Source organism: Salvelinus alpinus, chromosome 33 (assembly GCF_045679555.1).
Source record: "Salvelinus alpinus chromosome 33, SLU_Salpinus.1, whole genome shotgun sequence".
Classification (NCBI taxonomy): domain Eukaryota; kingdom Metazoa; phylum Chordata; class Actinopteri; order Salmoniformes; family Salmonidae; genus Salvelinus; species Salvelinus alpinus.
In genome coordinates, this window is record NC_092118.1 from 9,719,284 (window position 1) to 9,745,627 (window position 26,344).

Consider the following 26,344-nt stretch of genomic DNA (forward strand, 5'->3'; position numbering starts at 1 on the left):
TATAATGGTTAAATTCACTGCACTAAGTTGAGGCATCCAGTACATCTCTGTAGAAAATGGCACAGATGATGTTGTGTATGATCTCTAATGACACGGTCGACGCCGACCCATTTATATACAGTAAAACCATTCCGCTTCCGGGCTGTTATATCCACTATGGAAGGTTGGAGCGATAGCTTGGTCATTAAACTCGATAAGCAAGCAAGTCAGAAGGTATCATTTCTGCTTTCATTGCTGGATAACGTTTGGTGTGTGTGTGCGACGCGTGGTCCAGGGTATGTTTTGCTCTGTCACAGTAGGGTGTTGATACCCTCATCCCTCTCCCACCTCGTCAGCCTGATGGTATTGATTGTGATCACAGCTTTAACAGCAAAGTATTGATCAGTTAGAAATGGATCAGTGTGACAGATAACGAAGCATCAACTTGTATTACGCAAAGCTGCTCAAGTGCATTCATTGGGCATGTACAGTACGGGGGCATGCACAGTATATGTGAAATAGACCAGACTATGACTTTTAGAGGAAATTACGAGATTCGGCCTCTGATCTGTGAAGGGAATTTTTAGTGTCCCATCTTCACAAGAAGGTTATCAGGTTGGAGTGAGTTATCAGTTTAGAAGGACATATGTTCGTTCCCTGCATTTTGTCACATTTTCTGTCTCAAATTTTTCCCCTTTGTGTGTGTGTGTGCGTGATAGTGTTTGTGTCTCTCCATGTGTTTTGTCGTTGTCTCATCTTTTCATGTGTCCTCTGTTTCATTCCATTCTCCTTAACTCCATCACGATGACTTCATGTGGAAAAGCTGGTGCTGAAAAAAACGAGCTGTAAGTTTTACCCATGGTGCAAAGTGCTACAGGTCCAGAGGGGGGGGGACTGGTGCTTTCACTTTGGCCCAATCCATTTGGGCCAAATAACACCCTTGCCCATTTCACTTCCCCTCCCTAACTTCCCTCAGGGTTATCCATATAGTACGAGGGAAAGAGGGGACAACCAACCCGGGCATCAAGGGCTGCTGTGTCTTCTGGTATTGTCCATACTTAGGAGTGTAATTACAGTATATTAAATTACTTCTACACATATATTAGTCAACGAATTAGCAGGCATTGCAGCCCTTCAGAGCCCGATCAGTATGGAACCACAGAAGGAAGTTTAGAGGGGGAATTGAATGAGGGTGTTAATCTGAATTGAACGGGGCATAGTTGTGTGTGTTTTGGGGGGGAGGTGATGGGTTTGCCCTGTGTGTCCCTGCTCTCACTTCATCCGCCTCTTCTTCCACCTCCCCATCGATCCATCACTCCATCTCGTCACTCAATCTGGTGCTACACAAATCTCTGTGGTCTGTAGGGGACTGATATGTACACTACACACGACTACACGGTTCCAAAAAATATTAGATTGACATTAGATTGCAAACCAGATCTAGGTTCTCTCTTCTGTCCCCCTTGTGTTGTCAAGCCCACTCCATGTTTGTGTTAGGTATGTTTTTTTGTGAGTCGAGGATACTGTGATGCTGATGCTAGATGGTCACATGGTATTCTTCTGGAATGAACTGCTGAATGTGAGAGTAATAATCACTTCATAATGATTATTCCCAGCTGAGCTGACCTCAAATACTGTATAATCCTCTTCCTCGATATGTTGCATTGTTGTTCTATGTACAGTTCAACGACCCAAAAGACATGCTTGTATGACGTGCATGCATGCACATAGATGTACTCTCTAAACACTCACACACACATTCCGAGATAGAGAGTGAATCACATTATAATTAGGACATGCTCTGGTGGACTTAGTGCTGCAAGCTTCCCTCTGGCCTCCGTGCAGTTTTTTTTCTTCTACATGCTCTGTTGTGTGTGTGTTCCTGGTTATCTGCATTCTTCTCTTAAACAGAGGTATTGTTACTGTTTTGTTAGACTTCAGTGCGGCTTTTGACGTTATCGATCATAGTCTGCTGCTGGGAAAACATATGCCTTTACACCCCCTGCTATAGGTCAGATGCCAGAAAGAGGGACTTAGGAAAATAACAATTGTCTCAGAACAGTGCTGACCCTTAAATGTGCGCAGAGAGCTAACATTAATAATATGCATGTCAATCTCTCATGGCTCAAAGTGGAGGAGAGATTGACTTCATCACACCTTGTTTTTGTAAGAAGTGTTGACAAGCTGAATGCACCGAGCTGTCTGATTAAACTACTAGCACACAGCTTGGACACCCTTGCATACCCCACAAAACATGCCAGACTATGGGAGGCGCACAATACTACATAGAGCCATGACTACATGGAACTCTATTCCACATCAGGTAACTGATGCAAGCAGTAGAATCAGATTTAATTAACAGATAAAAATACACCTTATGGAACAGTGAGTACTGTGATGAGACACACACACACACAGGTACAGACACACGCACACAAACGCTAGCACACGCACTAGCCACACACACAGTACATTGTAATATTGTTGTATGGTGGTATTATACATTTTGTATTGTAGATATGTGGTGGTGTAATAATGTTTAATGATGTACTGTTTTATTCTTTGTTTTAACAATCTCAAAAAAGTATAATTTAAGAATTTTTTTTGTAAATATATTCCTCCATATTTTACTATGTTTAGCTCACATAATATAATAAATGTGGCCAAAACAAATGTAGGCATTAATAAATGCATTTCTATAGCTTCGAAAATATTTTTTTTAAATGGTGAGGGAGTGCCAAGATGTAGTCACGGTGGCTTGAACACAGCGCCTCCTACAGTCATCTAGCGTACAGTGCATTCAGGAAGTATTCAGACCCCTTAACTTTTTCCACATTTTGTTACCTTACAGCCTTATTCTAATATGGATTAAATAAAACAAAATCATCATCAATCTACACACCATACCCCATAAAAGGGTTGTTAGACATTTTTACAAATGTATATATTTTTAAAATAAATACCTTATGTAAATAAGTATTCAGACCCTTTGCTATGAGACTCGAAATTGAGCTCCGGTGCATCCTGTTTCCATTGATCATCCTTGAGATGTTTCGACAACTTCATTGGAGTCCACCTGTGGTAAATTCAATTGATTGGACATAATTTGGAAAGGCACACACCTGTCTATGTAATGTCCCACAGTGCATGTCAAAGCAAACACCAAGCCATGAGGTTGAAGAAACTGTCCGTAGAGCTCTAAGACAGGATTGGGGGAAGGGTACCAAAATATTTCTGCAGCATTGAAGGTCCCCAAGAACCTGTTCTCCATCATTCTTAAATGGAAGAAGTTTGAAACCACCAAGACTCTTCCTACAGCTGGCCGCCTGGCCAAACTGAGCAATCGGGGGAGAAGGGCCTTGGTCAGGGAGGTGACCAAGAACCAAATGGTGACTTACAGAGCTCCAGAGTTCCTCTGTAAAAATAAGAGAACCTTCCAGAAGGACAACCACCTCTGCAGCACTCCACCAATCAGGCCTGGTAGAGTGGCCAGATGGAAGCCACTCCTCAGTAAAAGGTACATGACAGCCCATTTGGAGTTTGCGAAAAGGCACCTGAAGGACTCTCAGACCATGATGAGAAACAAGATTCTCTGGTCTCATGAAACCAAGATTGAACTCTTTGGCCTGAATGCCAAGCGTCACTTCTGGAGGAAACCTGGCACCATCCCTATGGTGAAGCATGGTGGTGGCAGCATCATGCTGTGGGGATGTTTTTCAGCGGCAGGGACTGGGAGACTAGTCAGGATCGAGGGAAAGATGAACGAAGCCAAGTACAGAGAGATCCTTGATGAAAACCTGCTCAGGACCTGGGGTGAAGGTTCACCTTTCAACAGAACAACAAGCCTAAGAACACAGCCAAGACAATGCAGGAGTGGCGGGACAATGCAGGAGTGGCGGGATAATAAATAATAAATATCTGAATGTCCTTGAGTGGCCCAGCCAGAGCCCGGACTTGAACCAGATCAAACATCTCTGGAGAGACCTGAAAATAGCTGTGCAGCAACGCTCCCCATCCAACCTGACAGAGCTTGAGAGCATCTGCAGATAAGAATGGGAGAAACTCCCCAAATACAGGTGTGCCAAGCTTGTAGCGTCATACACAGGAAGACTCGAGGCTGTAATCGCTGCCAAAGGTGCTTCAACAAAGTACTGAGTAAAGGGTCTGAATACTTATGTAAATGTGATATTTCAGGGGATTTTTTTATACACTTCTAAAAACCTGTTTTTGCTTTGTCATTATGGTGTATTGTGTGTAGATTGATGAGGGGGGAAAACGATTTCATCAATTTTAGAATAAGTCTGTAACATAACAAAATGTAGAAAAAGTCAAGTGGTCTGAATACTTTCCGAATGAACTGTAACTAGCTACCAAGAAGCCATTCCAGGCTGTCGATCATGTCAGAGTAGCTAGCTTGTCTGTCTTAGCTGTTATGCCTGATGACAAGGTTGATAGACTTTAGAAAAGCAAGCAATTACTAAATATACTGAATAAGACTCACATTCCTTTACATCTTTACCCAGATTTTAGCAGAGATGCAAAGAAGCATATTTAGTTTATTTAACAAAATAACCACCAGTCAGGAGGATACAGACAGCTCAAGTGGTATGCTTAAATATGCAGAAAAATTTACATATTTTTTACACGAAATGTATCATAATGATTATGGCTATAGATTGCAGGAACAAGCTTTTTCAGGTGTTAGAAAAATGCTAAATATGGACTGCCTAATTGGTAAGTAGTAGACTGTAAAATACCAGTGAAGTAAAGTATGATTTAGGTAAAAATCCACTGACAACACTGCACCCTAGTGGCTCTTTCAAGTATTTCAGCAGATTTCTGTGCTTAGAGCAGTAAGATACTTTATGTTCATGAACTTCGTGTTTATTTTGAAAGCTCTCGGCGATCCCCACTTCCACACCAAGCCTCAGCAGGTTTACCACATGTCAAGGTCAGCAAACACTACATCCGTTTTACACCAGCCAGGTCTGAATGTACAGACCCACCCACACACATATCCTGTAGTGGGTGGTTGTGAGTCACATGTGGAGGGGGAGGAGTTTGGTTCATGCCAGAGGTTTTTATCTGGCCAAGTTTCTCTAGGTTGCCATGGTCTTCGTTGGTTGCCATGTTCTGATCATTATGGTCTGGATTAGTTTGGTACAGCCACTCTATACCATAGTTCATCACTGTGCCATTTGTATGTTAGGTTCTCATTCTCTCTTTTCTCCCTCTCTATTTTCTCTTTCTCTCTCTCTCCAGCTCTCCAGCCTCAGGAAGCCAACGGAACTCCAGCGTGTCCTTCAGCCTGCCCCCCTCCTCCTGCACCCCTCCTTCCAGCCTGCCCCCTCACCTCTGCAGCCCCCCGGACACCTCGTCCCTCTCCTCACCCCCCTGCCCCTCCTCTTTACCCCACTCTGCCTCGCCCAGCCTCAGCGACCTCTTCGGCCTGCCCACCCCACCCGTGGGGAGTGCGAGTGGCTTCGGCAGCATGGGCGGTAGCCTTGGTGGAGGGTCCTCGTGCGGGGACTCGCGCTCCCCCTCGCCACTCACCCTAATGCAGGCCGTAGCCACCTCGGGCAAGCCCTTCGCCTCCAAGCCCGTGGAGCTGTGGAGCAAGCTGGATGTGGCCGACTGGCTGGACAGTCTGAATTTGTCAGAGCATAAAGACGCCTTCCTGGACAACGAGATCGAGGGCGCCCACCTGCCCTCGCTGCAGAAAGAGGATCTGATAGACCTGGGGGTGACGCGGGTGGGCCACCGCATGAACATCGAGAGGGCCCTCAAAATGCTGCAGGACAGATAAAGCCAGGGGGTGTGGATTTATCTGAAACACTCTCTGTCCTACCTGTTCTCCTTTTCTGTCTGGGACGATTTAGGAATCGGCCTCTGACTCCTCCCTTCCTGCCTCGACTGTGGCGTGTATGCGTTTGATCATTCCCATTCTGCTTCCCGAGTATCAGGGGATGTCGGAATCCTGGAGGAACTGCATCAATCCAGAATGGAGAAAAAGTGGGAAAAAATCCTGTATCTTTTTAGGGATGCTCATGTCACCACACTTTGGAATATTCTTGAAAGGTAGCCCTCAAACACTTTGAAATACTGATAGAAATCCAACCTGGACATTTTTTGGAATACTAAAGACTACATCTCCCAATTTGCTTGGGAATACTCAATACTTTTTCAAGCTCCCACAGTGCGGGTGTTTGAAGCCAGCTGAGCTGGTCGGCGCTCCTTTTCTATATTTGCTAGAGTTTCTTCAGAGAATATTTCGTCACTAGACGTCAAACCGTGGGTTGTGTTTATGGATGCATCTGACGTTGTAGAGACATTTGAAAAACATTAGGAAACGAGAACCTTTGCAGAAATGTTTCGCTTAATCCTAAACCATAGCACTCGCTGCAAGCAAATACACACACACACACACACACACACACACACACACAGATCCGGCAATGGCCTTCTCCTGAGAGAGAGAGAAACATAATGATGTGTTAGTCTTTTCTAATGCATGGCTGGAGGGGCTCTACTGTAGCAGGCACCACTGTTCCCTTCACATCCCTGTTCACTGTGGAAGGTGTGTGTATTTGCGTTTTTGTCAGAGACATGTTTGTGAGGTGTGTGTGCGCGCACGCTGTGGGAGGTTTGTTAAATGGGTTTTTAGAAAGACACGAGCGAGAGTGTAAGGCCTAGATTCAATCAAATCGAGCGTGAAGCAGTGCTAGCCGACACCCGCATAGCTGATGTGTTGGCGGTGTCGGAAGTGTAACTGTGTTGGAGCTGTCAAATCGGTGGTCGTTGTTACGAAGCCACACACATTCCTTTCGTGTTTAGAAGTTCAAAAAGAGAAAGTGTACGCTATATAGAAATAATATACCATACAATAATACGCTCAAATCGAAAATCATGAAACAAAATAATGAGGATTTCTATCAACCAGATCAAGGTGTCGGCTGCATCTCACATTCCGGTGTTCGAACTTGTGAACAGGGCTGCGTGGGATTTATCTTAATGCGACTCCGTGCAGCCAATGGCAATGTCTGTTTTAGGTATAATGCCAGGAGCCGCTTGTGGATTTGACAGCTCTAACACAGTTCCACTTCCGACACTGCCAAAACAACCCTACACTGGTGTTGGCCGGCGCGTATCTGATATAATCTAGCCCTAAGTGTTGGCGTCATGTGTGTTTTCATCGTCTTCCACACACTTGACAGTGACCCGGACAGGAGTGGAATGCCAGACCCCTACTCCCTACCCCCGAACCAACCAACCTCCCTCCAGGCCTATGACAGAAATAATCCACCTATCACAACAACAATTTCCCTGCCATAATATCACCATCGCTCTCCTCTCTATTCAGCCATCTTTAATCATGTCTAATCACTGAGTGATTCCTTTCACAGATCAAACATTGTTTTTATATTAACACCAGTGTGTGCTGTTGTGTTATAGGTGAGGGTTAACAATTTGTTGACATAATGATTCTCGGCGAGTAGTTGAAGACAACCATTTAAAGGATGAGTGCAAAACCGGTGTTACTTTGTGATCTGTGTTAACATAGGACACTGTGGTTGACTGTGTGCTTGTTTTTAGACAGCTAACCTATACTGTGCATTGCAGGGGCCAAGAATACTATGAATAATATGAATTCACTCAAATCTGCTACCCAGACATTCACACAATCACCGAAGAGGATTTAAAAAAAGATTTCTAGGAACGTTTACAAAGTTTGTGTATAGTCAGTGTTTGCATTGCCGATGAATCACAAAATGTATTTATTGACGAGAAGAGGTGTTAGTCCTACCTGGTGTTTCCAGAGGGAAGAAAAGAGGTGTGACACAGCAGCACCAACTGAGCAGCTATTAGAGGGGTATGGTTTGATCCAGGCAATAAAGGCTTTCGATGATGCATTTGGTCCCTGTTCGTTTGAGAATGAGAGGGAGAGTCCTCCGTAACACTTTACTTAAGCCTGCAGGTATAACCCTTTTATAAGGCTTGCTTATAAAAAGTTATAAAGTATTATTACTACAGGCTTCAAGTAAAGTGTTACTGAGTCCTTTTCTCAACACCAGTGATGTGTTGAGAAAAGTAGAACAAGATTATCTTGCAATCAAAGCTCCCACCTGACCGCCGATCAATTGTCTCCATCCTTTTTCAAGAAACACCGTTATGTCAATGTTAATGTGAGAACTGCCGATAGGTCAGTACCCAGGAAGTGTTTGGTGGCATTGATTTTAAGTAAAGTGAATACATGTATTGTTTTGAATGTGTATAAAGGAATGATTTAAAGAAAAGAGTACATCTATAGAATAATTATATGTGTAATATTTCTAAAAGGTTCAGAGAGAGAATTTCTATGAAAGACTATGGCCATTGCATCCACCCTCAGAACTTAATTCCTTGTCACTCTATCCCTGTTTTGTGATTGGATACATAGTGCCCCATTTCTGGCCTCTCTGCCTCTGAACTAGATTAGAACTACCCCAGAAGGGACTACAAGGAGAAGTGTGGAAGCCATGTATGCCACTGTACCCAGATGACATATATATTATAACATATCACTAAAAAAGTGAACAGTATTTTGGTGTCATTCGAGACATAGCCATGATTCTATCAGTTCACAGTGATGTTCTATGAACATAACCATGATTGTTTGGATTGTGTGCAATTTAGGGTCTCCTGTTGGACAAAAAAAATGCTACCTTGGTGAGATTCCTTCTTCTTTCTCCCGGTCCCTGTGTGCAACTGTATGATGATGAAGGGAAGACAAAGGGATGATAAAAAAAAAAGGGAATACCAGGCCGACAGAAAGAGAGGACTTGCAGGAGTTATAACGCTGCTATAATCCATTCATTATTTTAAAAGAATCAACAAAGTGACATAGAAAAAAGCACAGTATTTTTTATGATTTATATAAATTATATGGAATTTTATAAAAGACATTTGGAGAAGAATATTCAACTCTGAAGTGTGGTTTGCCAAAAAGTGAAGAAAAAACAACTATATTATATATAAATATATATTAATAGAAATTAATATTATCAGATTTATGAGGAAACTAAGAAGCAATATTTATACTGAATGGATCTCCTTGGTTGTGGTTTTGCCCAGTTTTAAGATGAACTATCATTATATATTATCACCTGTTGATGTTATGAACACTGATAGATGAAGTGGACAGAAGACATTTGTCCAATCAAAATATATTTTATATACTATCCTCTGGCCATCACCTGCCTATCTTGAATATTGTAATTTTTGACAATTCCAATCGCTTAGTCTGCATAAAATGTGTGTATAACGCTTTACATTTATACATATCCTCACAGTCCACTGGATCGAAAACTGTCCCGATGACACTTTTATGCTCAACTTATATAGAAATGTACAAAAAAAAGATTAGTTGTGACTGTTGATTTCATGGGGAAAAAACAACATATCACTAAGCTAATTTATATGTGGAATCGTAGAACTGAGTAGTGGTATTAAGATGCTATACAAATCATCACTGTGTGACTATAAGGCTATGCTACATAAGGACTGGCATGGCTCACAATCCCCCTTACCATCACAACACAGTCCTTTCACTTACCCATCGGCAACTATTTGGATACTTTTGCTATTTTCTCTTCTTTTATCTCTTCTTTTATTTTTCATTCTACATAAATACCAAGACGTTTCCGTCTTTTTTGTGTATATTTGTGTTCGTGTTCTCTATGTTGTAATTCCTCATTACGTAGAGTCGACGATCTAATTATCAAAATGAAAAAGAAAGAGAAGTTTCTTGTCACTGCACTCTTCCTTCCCCCCCAAATCCTCAATACTTCTTGTATGGCAACCAAAAGATACTGTAAGAAATAAATATAATATTGCACTATGGTTGTATTCATTTAATTCCTGATGTGCCTATTTTTGGGGTTTGGGCTTCTTTGGATCCGTCTCGAAGGACCATGAGAAGGAGCAGCACCTCCCGAGTCCACTACGAGTCATGACCCCACTGTAATGGGGGTCATGCTGCCGCTCAACAGTATAGCTTCTTTCCTCACAAGCCCTTACTACTACTACACGTGAACACCCTCTCACTACACATGAACACCCTTTTGGCAACCGCCTTAGCCGGCTAAGCCCCCGAAAAGCTATCAATTTGATGGCACGGGTGGTGACATTGCAAGCTGTGGAGCGAGGTTAACCCATACAACTCAGTTAGAGCTGTTTTTCTATGGTCGTTGGCAAACTGGACATCCAATGGACTGATATTGGATGTCCTTTTTTTTTTATGTGCTTTTCTCTCTGCGTATTCTCACCTTGAACTTAAGCATGGGAATCGGGTGCTATACACCTGCTTTTCATTGTGGGTGGAGATGGAATAAATGAAGGTGTGGCGGAGGTGTGTCTATAGATAATCCATATTCTGACCTAGACTTAAGTCCGTAACAATTTCACCACCTTTAAATCGAAATCAAATAAAATTGTAGTGGTTGCATACACATATTTAGCAGATGTTATAGCTAGTGTGGTGAAATGCTTGTGTTCCTAGCTCCAACAGTGCAGTAGTATCTTAACACAACACACACAAATCAAAAAAAGCTAATAATAATGGAATTAAGAAACATAGAAATATTAGGAAGAGCAATGTCGGAGTCCAGAGTGTGTATGAATATACAGTGATTCAGACACGTTTACTTTTTCTGAATCTAAATTCTTATGGAACTGTGATATTTCAGTTTTTTTTGTTTATTTTTTTACTATTTTCGAAATTGTAGAATAATAGTTAAGACATCGAAGCTATGAAATAACACATATGGAATCATGTAGTAACCAAAAAAGTGTTAAACAAATCAAAATATATTCTATAGTTTAGATTCTTCAAAGTAGCCACCTTTTGCCTTTTGACGTCACCAAATAATTAATTAAAACACTGTTTTGCAACCAAGGTCTAAAGTAGCCTCAACAGCACTCTGTAGGGTAGCGGACGTCCTCCAACCTATCAGAGCTCTTGCAGCATGAACTGACATGTTGTCCACCCAATCAAAGGGTCAGAGAATGAATCTAGTACTGAAAACATGAGCTACAGCTAGCTAGCACTGCAGTGCATGAAATGTGATGAGTAGTTGACTCAGGGAGAGAAAGAAAATAGTTGAACAGTTTTCAACAAATTCATGTCTTCCTAAATGAAGGAGAAGCAAGAGAGAAATAGAGAGATTTAGATTTTTTTTCACTTTTAGTTTCACTTACAGCTAGCTAGCTAGCTAGTTTAGACTACTCAAACAACCTGCTCAGACAGAGGGATGCTATGTTAGCTAGCTGGCTATGACTATCCAACACAACACTGGAACTCTTCCAAGTCAAGGTAAGATTTTGGTTTTACAAATTTATTGCAACCGTGGCCCGCCGATGTAACTGCTCAACTGCTTACTGAGTAACTGTAAAATTACTACATGATTGTAGTGGGTTTACTAATGCATTAGTTCTATTAGCTATGTTGACTATGATGTTACTTTAGCTAATATGGTGACAACAGCATGGAAATGATTTTTTTCGCCTGGTCACATACATGTTTTGTGCATTGAAGTCCACAAACAATGGGAAAAGGTGAGAGGAGGATTCAATCCACTAATTCTGTTGAAAAACGTTTCTTAAACGGAAGCCACACACAAGAAAGACCCTGCTCTTAATTAGTGACAATGGCAGAGAGAACTAAACGTTCAAAAGTGTGGTTACAATTCACCAGAGTCGATGCTGACAATGCTCGTTGCCACAAGTGCAACAAGACTTTTGCTTGTAAGGGCGGAAACACGAGCAATCTGTCCAAACATCTATCGAAAGTGCATCATGTACAGGCAGGGAAATGCAGTTTTTGACTGCCTAGCTCGTAGTTCATCTCTCGTTGTCCGATCTACGTTAGATATGTATGCTAGCAGCCTAGAGCCCACACACGGAGTTAACTCAATTTTGCGAACATGGGTTCATGATCAAAAGTAACCATTAGCCAGCTGATAAATTCAATCACCCATTTAAAGATTTTGCAACTTTTTGGTTAAAGTAGCAGCTACAATGAACCAACCCACTCCTCTCTCTAATACCGCTGGTCCAAGCCAAAGACAAGCCCAAATCCCCTGGATGCTGGCAGCTAGTGGGAGGATGACTGAGGAGAGGGTGAATGAGTGCCACCTAGCCGTGACCAAATTCATAGTGAAAGGCCTACACCCCTTTGCAACAGTGGTGTCCAAGGGCTTTAGGTAGCAGTCTGTCAGTATATATTGAGTTGTATTCATTTTTAGGATATAGTAGTATAAAATAGTTGTATGTTAGTCCCATCACTCCACAATACAGTACAATACACAACCATGATAATTCAACACATAAACTCTTTCATGAGATGACCAAGGCACTCAACCCCAAATATACCCCTCCCTCCAGGAGTTACCTCAGCGACACATCCATTCCTACCTGGTGTGGTGCAGAAAAGGCCAATGTGCTCACTGAGCTGAAGGACGTGCCAAAGCTGGCCATCACATCAGACGGTTGGACCAGCCTCTGTCAGGACCACTATCTCACTGTTAGAGTGCACTACACAAGCCACGGCAGTGTAAAACAGAAGGTCCTCCACACCGGAAAGTCCTCCACAAAATTCCTTCCATTGATAAACGGGCAGCCCAAATCAGAGCAGTGGTCGTGTGGTTCAAGAGATCCTCAATGCCCAAAACAGTCTTGAAGGAAAAGCAGCGGCTCCTTGGTAAGAATCAGTTCAATCTATTGAAGTATTGTTTTGAAATTCCCTACATTTAACAATTTAATATTCAAGTGTGCGGTAATTAAATGTATGTTGTTTTTTGTTGTTGTTTCAGGCCTTCCGGAACACTCACTCATCCTTGATGCCAAGACCAGCTGGAACTCGCTCTATCTAATGATAGAGAGATTCATGGAGCAGTATCCAGCACCCAAGCAGCAGCCTTGGACCCACGACTGCGAAAAGCAATGACCAAAGACAACCTGATCCGTCTGAAGGATGAGGACTTCCATAAGGCTCAGGAGTTTGTCCAGCTCATGAGAATCCTCTATACATCCACACTGTGTGTGTCATGTGACAAGAATGCCACCTGTGGACAGATCATACCCATCCTCCAATAATTGGAAGAGCACTTCACTTTGAAGCATGAAGATACGTTTGTGGCAACCATCAAAGAGAAGGTGTGGGAGAACCTCTTCGAGCACTATCAGGATGAGGACATTCAGGCCTTCCTGCATGAGGCCACAGCAATGGACCCCAGATTTAAAGGGAGGCCGGTGAGTGACGACACCTGGGACGGGCTGAGGAAGGCAACTGTTGAGGCCAATGTGACCGGAGCAACACCAGGGCTGTCAGAGGAGCCGGAGCAGACAGACACAGAGCACCAGCAACAGTAGGAGTCTGAAGCAGAAGGAGAGGAAATGGAGGAGACAGTCCCTCCATTGTACAAAACAAGGAGATCCTTGGAGGAGCTGTTCTCAGAGGAGGACAGGGAGTTGAGGTTGACGATCCAACAGGACACCTCGTCCCTCACCCTCAGCGAGAGGTCGAGCTCTAAAAAGGCTTGCCTCCCATCCCCATGGCTGAAGATCCTGTGACGTGGTGGTGGGAGAAGAGCTACTCCGCCCCTCACAAACATTGTAACAAGCTACCTCTGTGCTCAAGCCTCCTCAACCCCTAGCGAGAGGGTATATTCGACTGCAGGGAACACAATAAGCCAGGAGAGGTCCCGACTTCTGCCAGAGAAGGGAATATGTTGATCTTTCGCCAGAAGAACTGCTAAGAACTATTAGTCATTTTGCAGCTTACCTGCATTCTCCTGCTCTCTACTACTGTATTTTCTTTTGCAAGAAAATACTGTTTATTTAATTTGTTTTACATTTCCATCATCACAACATTAGAGTCTATAAAAGTCATTTGTTCAAAAGATTGCTGTTTCTTTTGCTATAAATAATTGCTTATTTTATTTATTTTACATTTCAGAAAATAAAGCAATGTTAATTCTGTTCTCAATTTGTTTGGGTTTTTTTTTCGTAAAAAATAACAAAAGTAACTGATAAGTATACCATTAAAGTACCATATCATTAGCAGTATCGGTAAGAGTAGTAATACCGTTAAAATCTTAACGATACCCATCCCTAGTCAAGGAGCAGTGTGGCTTGGTTGGGTCATGTTTCGGAGGACGCACGGCTCTCGACCTTCGCCTCTTCCGAGCCCGTACAGGAGTTTCAGCGATGAGACAAGACTGTAACTACCAATTGGATACCACGGAATTGGGGAGAAAAGGGCGTAAAATAAAATGTTTAAATATATTTTTACAAATCTAGATAAAAAAAAATATAATACAAATACATAAATAAAAAAAGAACACCATTCTCCATACACTGTAATTTGCAACTTGAGAAAGAGCTAGGTAAATGAGTAATTCATTTGGATAAGGGAATTGTAAATACAAATGACACTTGTTTTAGATATATAGTGCTTTCAGAAAGTATTCATACCCCACGACATATTCCACATATTTTGCGTTAGTCTGAATTCAGGATATATTTTATTTTCTTTCTCACACGTTTGCCTGGCTGTTTTGCATGTTATTTTGGCATTAATACGTGTCACATATTAGTTTGCAAACAATGTAAAAAAAAGTTCCTCTGTCCAGTGTCTGTGTTCTTTGGCCCTTCTTAATCTTTTCTTTTTCTTTGCAACTCTGCCTAGAAGGACAGCATCCCGGAGTCGCCTCTTCACTGTTGACGTTGAGACTGGTGTTTTGCGGGTACTATTTAATGAAGCTGCCAGTTGTGGACGTGTTCTCAAACTAGACACTCTAATGTACTTGTTCTCTTGCTCAGTTGTGCACTGGGGCCTCCCACTCGTCTTTCTATTCTGGTTAGGGCCAGTTTGCGCTGTTCTGTGAAGGGATTAGTACACAGTCTTGTACGAGATCTTCAGTTTCTTGGCAATTTCTCGCATGGAATAGCCTTCCTTTCTGAGAACAAGAATAGACTGATGAGTTGCAGAAGAAAGTGCTTTGTTTCTGGCCATTTTGAGGATGTAATCGAACCCACAAACCATTGGAACATAGGAGTGATGGTTGCTGATAATCTACCTATGTAGATATTGTGCAGGTGTTGTTACACGTGGTCTGCCACTGCGAGGATGATCAGCTGTCCGTCCTGACTCCCTGTAGTGCTGTCTTAGGCGTCTCACGGTACGGACATTGCAATTTATTGCCCTGGCCACATCTGCAGTCCTCATGCCTCCTTGCAGCATGCCTAAGGCACGTTCACGCAGATGAGCAGGGACCCTGGGCATCTTTCTTTTGGTGTTTTTCAGAGTCAGTAAAATGCCTCTTTAGTGTACTAAGTTTTCATAACTGTGACCTTAATTGCCTACCGTTTGTAAGCGGTTAGTGTCTTAACAACCATTCCACAGGTGCATGTTCATTAATTGTTTATGGTTCTTTGAACAAGCATGGGAAACATCCCTTTACAATGAAGATCTGTGAAGTTATTTGGATTTTTACAAATTATCTTTGAAAGACAGGGTCCTGAAAAAGGGACGTTTCTTTTTTTTGCTGAGTTCAGCTACAGTTTGTGCTACAGCATAATCAAAGTGAGGACAGTGGGAAGTCTGCTGTATACTTACGGCCTGTTGTAACCTGGAGTCACACCTTTCCAGTACTCCTCACCCTGCCCTAAACTCTGCCCTTAAGAGTTACCATTAAAAAAAGTATGTTTTTCATTGAGACCAAAGAGAACAGACTGTGTCCACTCGTGGACATAGAAAGAAGCTGGCTTGCTCAAAAACTATGGCGCTATCGGTACATGTTGAAGAGGGGGAGGGATGAGATGGAGTCACAATCCATGCCAGGCACACCTGTGAGCTCTGGAACTCCACCTCCGACAGGCAGAGGCAACAATTGTCGCGGGTTCGTCAGGTCGTCGGTTCACCCTGACATTTCCATTCCTCTTCTGACACCAGAACTTGACGAACTGCCCACCATGAGTGATACCAAGAGTGGACACAGAATATCAACTGGGATGGATCCCGAGGCAAATTTGGCTTACCAGTGAACCTCAGAGTATTCATCATGAATACTGTGTTTCCGAAGTTTCTGTCCATGAGTGACGCAACCCGAAAAAATTTTGGAGACAGAGTTAATGAGTAAGGTCACCGAGAAAGTCTGGACATTTAACCTAATTTAACTAGGTAAGTCAGTTAAGAACAAATTATTATTTTAAAATGACGGCCAAACAGCCAAACCCTAACCTAACCCAGATGACGCTGGGCCAATTGTGCGACGCCCTATGGGACTCCCGATCATGGCCAGTTGTGATACAGCCCTGGATTGAACCAGGTTCTGTAGTGCCGCCATTAGACACATAGATAAGGGAAAGCAGGCTAAGGAATTAAGCATACAGTATATAGGCTACAGTAAACATCTCATTATCCTGTTGGTTTTTGCCACACTGCACAGTAGCATTTTGAAAGTTTTTTAAATAAAAAAAATCTAATTCAATAATATATTTCTACCACTATCGATGCTGTTATTATTTGGAATACAGTTCTCGGCTGACAGTAGTGATTGACATTGGTCACAGATCACGCATTGATGAGCCATTAAATTGGACGATAGCCAGCCGAAATCCTCATAATAGCAAATGGGTGATCGAAACTCGTTTGTATCTGGCCACCCAGACAAATGCAACAACCCCTACAAATATGTCAATTGATTATAATCCACATAATTCACCCTACAAAAATCCCAACATTTCTGGGTGAAAGTACATTTGAAGTCCTGCTTATCCGTTTATAGAATAATTAGCATTATTTTATTTCTCAACTGGGTAATTGAAGCGTGCCTCACATTCACCATTCAAGTGCAGGCAACAGGCTATCAAAGGGTCACCCAACGCTTTACGATGTGAGCTGGAGGCATTTTGAAAACATGCTTTCAAACACTTGTTTTTCACAAGTGCAGCAGGTTGTGAACTCTGCAAACGACGTTTCCACTCCGAGAATGAGAATGGTAAATGACTGTAATTAATACATTCATTCAAAACATTGGAATACAAAAGAAGCCATCAACCCATGATGGGCTAGCAGGACAACAGGCTCCTGCAAAGTAGATGTCTATTTTTAGGGACTTCAAATGTATTAATGGACGTTTAATGTATTGTAATGACCTGACAAGATCATAAATGAACAATTGTCCAGACAGAGGCTTGAGTTTGCGAATTGACGGTTTATTAAACCAACTTTACACAGGCTACTGTTTGGGCCGTAGCACACGCCAAATAAATGACAGATAACCCACAAGCCAATCGTGACCTTCTCTTGTGAAGCCCAGACGAAAAAGAGGGAGAACAAAGGCTAAACCTGGTCTTAACTTCCAATGCTCCATCCCCCTGCCCAACCCCCCTCCACGCCACTCCGCCAACCGCCAGGATGCCCGGCATCAGAACATTCCAGGCATTCCCGTGATTGGCAGATAGCAGGTTGATTGGCATGTCGGACCCCGCGAACACTGGGTACTGGTCAGTACAACACAACCCTCTACTACCCTAACACATAACACACTGACTGTCTGTGCGGGTCGCTACAGTATGTTCGCCTACTAATGATAATGACATTAAGGAGATGAAGGAGTAAGCTCTGCGTGCTTATTAAAGTATCATTTAGCAGCTTTGACATGCATCATCCAAACAGTGGCTGATGAGCAAATGCGATCTACTGCCAACGTCTCGGCGACATCTTGCCAATGTGCAAACGCTCTCCATACTACAGCGGCCCGATGTATCATGTATACATCGAGCAGACGTCGGCGAAATTAATGTGTGCTGTAATGCACACGCACACGCATGAATGATAGATTGATATATATTGAAGTAGGCCAATATGTAAGTTATGTTACGTTAAGACAGCTACAGTAAACAGGACTCTTCGTGTCTACTCTTCGTCCTACAGCCCTACATGTCATTTCAATAAAAACCTTGAACCCACGTCCCTGAATTTACCAAATATTTGTATTTTACACTCTAGCAGTATGCTTACATTAAGATAAATATCATAAAAAAGACAACTTACTGAGCATTTCATCCTTAAAAACCCATGAAGGTCTGATGTGCCGTATGCACATCAATATTCTGAACCGTTCCTCTCTATATATTCTATTGAGTCTGTGGAAAAAATTCTAACTAAAAAAAAGGTACACCGTATTTAAAGGGATGGCTTAAGATACATGTACTTAAACCCCTATTGAATGAAAACTCCACAAGAAAATGTGTTGGCCAGCAAGTGGGAGGGTTTCAGTGGTTGAATTACATTTATTCAGCGCGCGCAAGGGAACCATGCCTATAAAGCCCGTAACGCACCTTCATGAGGATTTGTTATACAGAAGCTGTTAATGTCAGGATGTACATAGTAGTTGTAAAGATTAATCGAAGTAACCAAAATACTATCCATACGTTGTTTATTCAAACAATTGACTTACAAAAAGAGAACAAGCAGATAACGTGGTGACTTGAGCAAGTAGAAGTACAGATAAAAAATAAACAAATATAAAAAAGGTAACTTTTATTATAAAACCTCGAATAATTGATTTGATGAGATCCCATTCCCCACACACCTACTGAAGTTACACTACTGCATTAGATCGCCGTGACAATGGGGTGAGATTGTCATCGGTTAAAATAATCACTCTGCGTTTTAGAAACAACCACAGTCAAAATCCCCTTATAGCCAAATATTGCTTCACAGCATTATTTAGTACTTATAGTCCCCTATAAATAAATATCACTCTGCAGTCACTCAGTCAACAGTACACATGTTGGTCATGACAAGGATGTCAATGTGGCCCCAGACATAATAATATACCAAGTCCCACATACAGTACATGAACACGCAACAGACATGACAGAACACGTGACAGACTCCGGTCTATTACGATGTAGACCGGTCTTGTCTGCGGCGATGGCAGGGATTCGAAAATCTGGTACTTTCTCTACTCAATATATTTCACAGAGCATCATAAAAACATCTTTCTGTACACCATTTACTTTCAGCATCCTATCTGACATGATCTACCGCAGGACTGTGGGCGGGTGATTAAAAAGCAAGACAATTACATTGTTTATTTTCTTCTAATGCTTTCTGGTGTCTTTCGTGACAATGAGAAAAGGAGGAGACTAGACGCAACAGAGATTCACACCATCTATGGTGATCATATCGGCCCCATGATTAAGCAAATGCTGGCCTTACACCAAAAATGTGGGTGACCCCAGGCAAACATCCTGTTTTCAATAACACATCCTCAAAAACATCCCTATTTCGGGTTTCTTAGCATTACCTGATCTCTGCTAACTAAAGCAAACAATAGTGTTCCAAAGAGAAAGAAATCATCGCAGCTCAGACAATGCACTATGTCAGACCTCTCTCCGAACCAGCTACACACCAATCAATTCACCACTGGTCTGTACTATTACCAAACGGATCCAAAGTGCTAGTTCACCAATCAACTTCTGGAAGTGGAATGTATTTAATCAAAACATAATAAAAATGCCCAGTTGTGTTTGACGTCACACTAGTTCCAAACTTGTTCTAAAAGCTACTTCATATCTTCGTAAAAAGAGAACCCCCGACATCACGATATGCACATAAAGCCTGGGCTTCATTTCTACGTCACCTCTGTGATCTCGATCTTTGGTGATCGTAATACCTATACTGTGCGTGATAATGTGGCCGGCAGGTCTCAATCGATACCTTGGAAGTTTGAATACATGTCAAAGAGGGAACATTTCAACTTAAAGTAAATTAACTAACAGGTGCCAGTGGGGCAAAGCAGCAAGAGTCCCTGGCATGTTATAGAACTAAGAATATAACTAGATATTATAATGGGAGTAGTGTTTTTCTGATGACTTGCTTTACAATAAAAAAAGGCCTTTCTGTCATAGTAGGGCTCGCCCGCTTACTCGCTTGATCTCGCTCTACTGCGTAGCCGAGCCAGGGCGAGTGTTGTCCGTGATTCTTCTTTTAGTCCTGTATCAGCCTGAAGCCTCTTCCCAAGGAGAGGAGCGAGAGAAAGGAAGGAGGACCGGGACAGCTGAAAGACCTGAGAATGTCGAGCACACTTGAAAGAAGCGCCGTGATCAGCAAAATGACAGAGCGCAAGAGTCGATTTAGAAGAGATGGAGGGATGGGGAGAGAGACTGTTTGGTGTGGTGGGCGGGCCTCATTGCCGAAGCTCAACGTAATTGGCAGGGAAGAGGCCGTAGGCACCCCGGCACACGCCCCTCCACCAGCCCTCGTCAATAGTCTCAATGTTAGTGATGATGTCATCAGGGTCGAAGGAGATCTCGTCATCACCAGCTGGAAGGCAAACATTCCAGAGCAGTTGACTTTGCATTCCGTTGCCCTCATATTATAAACAATGTCAAAAGGGTCTGTGTATATCATGAATGTGTCCGAGTTAATGTATTCTGGGGGTAATCATGAGGAGATCTTGATCTTAAAAATGAGAGTTTTGATCGATGTGATGATTTACAGTATAGATTATAGAGGGCTTGGCTCCACTCACCTGCTTGGTAGTCATACAGGGCTACTGCCGTTACCCCCAAGTCCTCACCGTACTCATATGTCTGGGCGTCTGCAGGGAAAAGCACACAGGTCATTCACAGAAGACACAGGAACACAAAGGGAGATAGTCAATTGGGCAAAATGCGGTCCTCTGCTCGACTCCTCCATCCTCCTCTCCCTCGTGACCTGGAAACGGCTAAATTGTCGCCATACGAGTGTCAATTCATTAATAGCTGAATGGAGGAGCATGCGCCTCTCCTCGATACTCTTTTCCGGCCGAGGATAAGTGTATATCCTATGGGGAAAAGTGTTGTAATCCACCACACCCCCTTTGAATCAGCTGTAGTTTTCATGTAGGATGAACGCATGCGCACGATTAAAACAATACTTGAGCAATCTTTTTAATCAATAAAATGTCTGGCACTAGCTCTCCTGTTTTTACTACTTTACACGTATTTTGTGATTCCTCCCCTGTAAAGGCAATTTGCCTGTTGACAAGCTACTGGAGAAAGGGAGTCATTTAATGCATTTGTTTTCCAAGTTCTCTCTCTTCCCCTCACATAATCGAGGCGAGGACGCAAGGAATTGAGCAAATCTAATCGAGATTCTCCCAATCGCTTAAAAATGTCCTTTTCACATCCTCTCTCCTTAATTTGCACTGATTGGAAAAGACTTGATAGGTGAAAACAATAAGGTCGAAGCTCATCATTAGGCGGCCTTTCACCTGGTCAGTTCTTTCGGAGCAGTGCAATGGATAGGACAGAATTTTTTTATGAGAAAGAGCCAAGCTAGAAATGGGGTTCACAGTGACTCAGCAAATGGCATGTCCTGCTCCTCCCCTCATTCACTCTCATTCTCTCACCTCCTGTCTCGTCAGGACTCTGGTAGAGCGCCGCCTCCTGGACGGGAGGCTCCTCATACGTCTGCTCGGAAGAGGGACGGGAGGTGGGCTCCGCCTCGTACAGCTCCTCTCCATTCTCTTCTGCTGCAGGATCCTCGTACACACCAGTGTCCTGACACAGCCAGCCGAGGGAGACACAGTCAGAAAACAGCTCCTAACCCCGGGGCCAATTCAAATTCCTCCTTAACTATTAATGTTTTCAATCTTTGGGACTTCACCTTTTTCTTCCTCTATGAAATAATCACAGAAAGCATAGTAAGAATGAAGGAAAGTCCAGGGTCTAAGGAAAAGCGAGAAGAGCACTGCGGCATTGGAATAAAAATCAGACCATCCTTGTCCACGCCAATGTCACTTAACTGCAAGAAGGACTGATGCATCCATTTAAGGATGGACTCATTCATATTTTACACAGCAAACTAACTACTGGCAAAAAAAAAAGTGATGAGCATTTAGGCATGTTAAGCAAACAGGCATTTGTGGGGAGTGCAGTGATTGGTGGAACCGCTTGCCATTCACCTGGTAAACTGGGTCGGCGGCTGCAGGTGCAGGTACAGGCAAAGGTGCGGCTTTCTGGACAGGAGGGGTGGGGCTAATGGTAAGGCTGGGCTCGGGAGACGGGGAGGCAGGCTTGGCTGTCTCCTCTATCTTGCGCCGCGCCTCCTCTTGCTCCTGCTTCTCCTTGGCCTGGCGGCGAGCTCTCTCCTCCTCCGCCCGCTTCTTGTCCTCATCCTCCTTCTGCTTGGCGATGTTCTCAAAGCGGGCCTTGATGCTGCCTGTGCTGCTGCCAGCTAGGGAGGGATGACACAGGAGAGGGCAGATCATAATCAAACCAGTGGTTCAAAATCATATTTTGCAATGATCTTGACAAACATATTGCACATTTACATACACACACGCGCTGGTTTTGTGGTTACTTACCAGCTTCCACAGGCTTGGTCCTCTGGTAGGCAGGGCTTGGTTTCTCCACATCCTCAAAGTTACCTGCACTCTGCCATTCAAACGAGGGGGAGGAGAGTAATTACAAACAATAGATGAGAAATCCCCAGTCTTTAGATATTAGGCAAAGAGACATTGTACCTTATCCATTCGGTCCTTCTGGATGCCAAACTTCCCTCCGAACCCATGGGAGTAGTCTGTAAACAGCGGAGAATAAATAGTTAGAATGACTTTAATTCACAGATTCAAGTGATAGTCCACCCGTAAAGTGATTTTTTTAGGGAACCGTCGCTTAAATTTAAGAAAGGGTTCAAGTAAAACAGGAATGAAGCTCATGGCATAAAGACCTGTGAAAAGAGGATAAAATAGAAATGTAACCTATATTTAACGAGGCAAGTCAGTTAAGATCTAATTCTTATTTACAATGACGGCCTACCTGGGAACAGTGGGTTAACCGCCTTGTTCAGGGGCAGAACGACAGATTTTTACCTTGTCAGCTTGAGGATTCGATCCAGAAACCTTTCGGTTACTGGCCCAACGCTCTAACCACTAGGCTACCTGCCGCCCTGACAATGGAGGAAGGGTAGGGCTGGGCAATACTTTGTGTATTTGTTGGTATCGCGAAACAAATGTGCACTGATAAGTATTTAGCCAGTTTCCACGATATTCACACTACATTTCTCAGTGTGAATAATCTGTAGCCATTGTAGCCTACTTGTGTGTTTAAGTTAATATTTCTGAATAAGGGTTGCGTTACCATACAATAGGAATGTCCAAAAGGAATGTATTTATATGCATTTGTAATACCAACTACACTACCGGTCTAAAGTTTTAGAACACCTACTCATTCAAGGGTTTTTCGTTATTTGTACTATTTTCTACATTGTAGAATAATAGTGAAGACACCAAAACAAACTAATGAAATCATGTAGTAACCAAAACAGAGTTACACAAATCAAAATATTTCTTATATATTTGAGATTCTTCAAATAGCTAACCTTTGCCTTGACAGTTTTGCACACTCTTGGCATTCTCTCAACCAGCTTCATGAGGTAGTCACCTGTAATGCATTTCAATTAACAGGTGTGCCTTGTTAAAAGTTAATTTGTGGAATTTCTTTCCTTCTTAATGTGTTTGAGCCAATCAGTTGTGTTGTGACAAGGTAGGGGTGGTATACAGATGACATCCCTATTTGGTAAAATACCATATTAGTCCATATTATGGCAAGAACAGCTAAAATAAGCAAAGAGAAACGACAGGCCATCATTACTTTAAGACATGAAGGTCAGTCAATACGGAAAATTTCAAGAACTTTGAAAGATTCTTCAAATGCAGTCGCAAAAACCATCAAGCGCTATGTGAGGACCGCCACAGGAATGGGAGACCCAGAGTTACCTCTGCTGCAGAGGAGAGACTTACTTGGGCCAAGAAACACGAGAAATGGATATTAGACTGGTGGAAATCTGTCCTTTGGTCTAATTTGAGATTTTTGGTTCCAACCGCCGTGTCTTTGTGAGACGCAGTGTAAGTGAACGAATGATCTTCGCATGTGTGGTTCCCACCGTGAAGCGTGGTGTGGGGGTGCTTTGCTGGTGAGACTGATTTATTTAGAATTCAAGGCACACTAAACTAGCATAGCTACCACAGCATTCTGCAGCGATACGCCATCCCATCTGGTTTGCGCTTAGTGAGACTATCATTTGTTTCTCAACAGGACAATGACCCAAAACACACCTTTTGGCTGTGTAAGGGCTATTTGACCAAAAAGGAGAGTGATGGAGTGCTGCATCAGATGACCTGGCCTCCACAATCACCTCAATCCAATTGAGATGATTTGGGATGAGTTGGACCGCAGTGAAGGAAAAGCAGCCAACAAGTGCTAAGCATATGTGGGAACTCCTTCGAGCCTGTTGGAAAAGCATTCCAGGTGAAGCTGGTTGAGAGAATGCCAAAAGTGTGCAAAGCTGTCATCAAGGCAAAGGGTGGCTACTTTGAAGAATCTAAAATATATTTTGATTTGTTTAACACTTTTTTGGTTACTACATGATTCCATGTGGTATTTCATAGTTGTGATGTTAGTCTTTAATATTATTCGACAATGTAGAAAATTGTCGAAAAACCCTGAAATACAGAAAAACCCTGAAATGAGTAGGTGTCCAAACTTCTGACTGGGACACACACACACACTTGCTATTGGTGATGAATTTCTATTTTGTCAATATCGTCCGACCCTTGAGGTAGGTTTGTACAGTAGGGGTGGCGTTTTGAAGGGGGACTAGGACGGGTAAAGCGCAAAGGCGCTTTAGACATTCCAAAACAATGCTGGGGCAAAAGAGAGGAGAATAAACTATGGAACGAAAAGGAAGGACAGTGTATGCTGTGATTGGCTAGCCTCTCCTTGTGCTCATAACCCAGGGCACACTGGTCTTGCTACTCCACCTCTACCCCAAACCCACACTTATAGTCTGAAACAATACACACAAACATGCACCAACAGTATATATAGGCACAAGCAGACATTTACATACAGATATAAACAAGTACACACGCCGATCCTGCCTTACAGTATATAAAAAGCACACAAACAAATGAAAAACTGTCAACAAATTAAACCAAGAGAACCAAGGTGCTAAGTAAATCCAGCCTGAGCGCTAGACTGATCAGTCCTCAGTCCGTCTAGCTCTATCTGTTCTCACTTCCTCTATTATGAGCCTGTGGCAGATGCCACGCCACTGGACAAAGGAAGTACTTTAACCTCATTAACTAAGAGCGTCTGCTAAATGACTTAAATGTAAATGTAAATGTAGTAAAACCACAAAATGACCACATCAGTAAAAAGTGTGTGTGAACACATTTCCTGGGTGCGTTTTCCTGCTACTAAGGATAGGTGTTAGGTGGAATAAAACCCATGCAAACACAGGTCAAACCACCGGTACCTTTCTGCGACTCGTGGAGCTGCAGTTTCTCCTGGTGGTCCCATCCCAGGGCCGACTTGTCCTGTCTGTCCGTCTGCACACCAAACTTGCCACCAAAGCCCTTCACGTAATCTGTGAAGGGCACAGAGAATATCAGAATGGATACTAAAGTGCAGTGTAGGTAGGCCCAAATTAGATAACTCAGTCTGGAAAATTCCAATGGCTGATTGGCATACAGTACACATTACCGGATAACATATTTGATAACATTCTGTACTACAAAATGGCTACCGTGTAGACCCTCTGGGACACGTGTCCGAGCCACCATCTCAACCATTGTGTGACCAACACCTGGGCTGTAAACACTGCCTTGGTGCAGTATGGGTAACAATGGAAGGTCACCTTTCCCTCTCTCTGATACCTTCAGCCTGAGATTGCGTAATCAGGGAGGGAAAGCTAATGATAAGGCAACATGTTTCCAGGCCTTCGGGAGAGTTTGAAAACAAGATCCTACAAGCTGAACTATTTAGCTAGTAGGATATTTGGGGCACTGTAGGAGAGAGAAAAGTCTGATTAGAGCTGAGGGAGGTGTAGTACATACTCTGCAGATAGACGGCCCCACACTGTCTCGCCTCATGCCTCTAGTTACACAGGCACAATAGAAAAATATTTCCTTGGAAAATATGCAGTATCTTGTTTTTTTATGTGTTATTTCTTACATCGGTACCCCAGGTAATCTTAGGTTTCATTACATACAGTCGGGAGGAACTACTGAATATACGATTAACGTCAACTCATCATCGTTCCTACCAGGAATATGACTTTCCCGAAACGGATCCAGTGTTTTGCCTTCCACCCAATACAATGGATCTGTTCCCAGCCGGCGACCCTGTGCGACGCCGAAAAAGGGGCAAACGAGGCGGTCTCGTGGTCAGGCTTCGGAGACGGGCACATCGCGCTCCACTCCCTAGCATACTACTCGCCAATGTCCAGTCTCTTGACAATAAGGTTGACGAAATCCGAGCACGG

At 42.9% G+C, this 26,344-nt stretch overlaps 2 protein-coding genes and 1 long non-coding RNA gene across 3 annotated transcripts in view; 2 read left to right on the forward strand and 1 right to left on the reverse strand.

Moving 5' to 3' along the window:
- The window catches only part of LOC139563292 (SH3 and multiple ankyrin repeat domains protein 2-like), a 176,423-nt gene extending 166,565 nt beyond the window's left edge, over positions 1-9,858 (forward strand). Inside the window, exon 24 of the mRNA XM_071381847.1 lies at positions 5,242-9,858. Within this exon, the coding sequence (XP_071237948.1) occupies positions 5,242-5,785 (544 nt within the window). The 3' untranslated portion in view covers positions 5,786-9,858. The remainder of the gene's footprint in view (positions 1-5,241) is intronic.
- A 1,201-nt stretch (positions 9,859-11,059) lies between these two features.
- On the forward strand, positions 11,060-13,997 carry LOC139563042 (uncharacterized). Its single transcript, XR_011672479.1, has 3 exons — positions 11,060-11,329; positions 12,400-12,715; positions 12,828-13,997. It is a non-coding gene; the product is annotated as an uncharacterized lncRNA (long non-coding RNA).
- A 4,447-nt stretch (positions 13,998-18,444) lies between these two features.
- On the reverse strand, positions 18,445-25,447 carry LOC139562819 (src substrate cortactin-like; the record flags this gene model as incomplete). The annotated part of the gene is given in 7 exon segments (XM_071380926.1): positions 18,445-20,356; positions 20,565-20,633; positions 21,426-21,576; positions 21,981-22,252; positions 22,383-22,452; positions 22,542-22,597; positions 25,337-25,447. Coding segments are annotated over 7 exon segments (866 nt in total), but the record flags the coding sequence as incomplete, so codon positions are not given.
- Between the last annotated feature and the right edge of the window lie 897 nt (positions 25,448-26,344).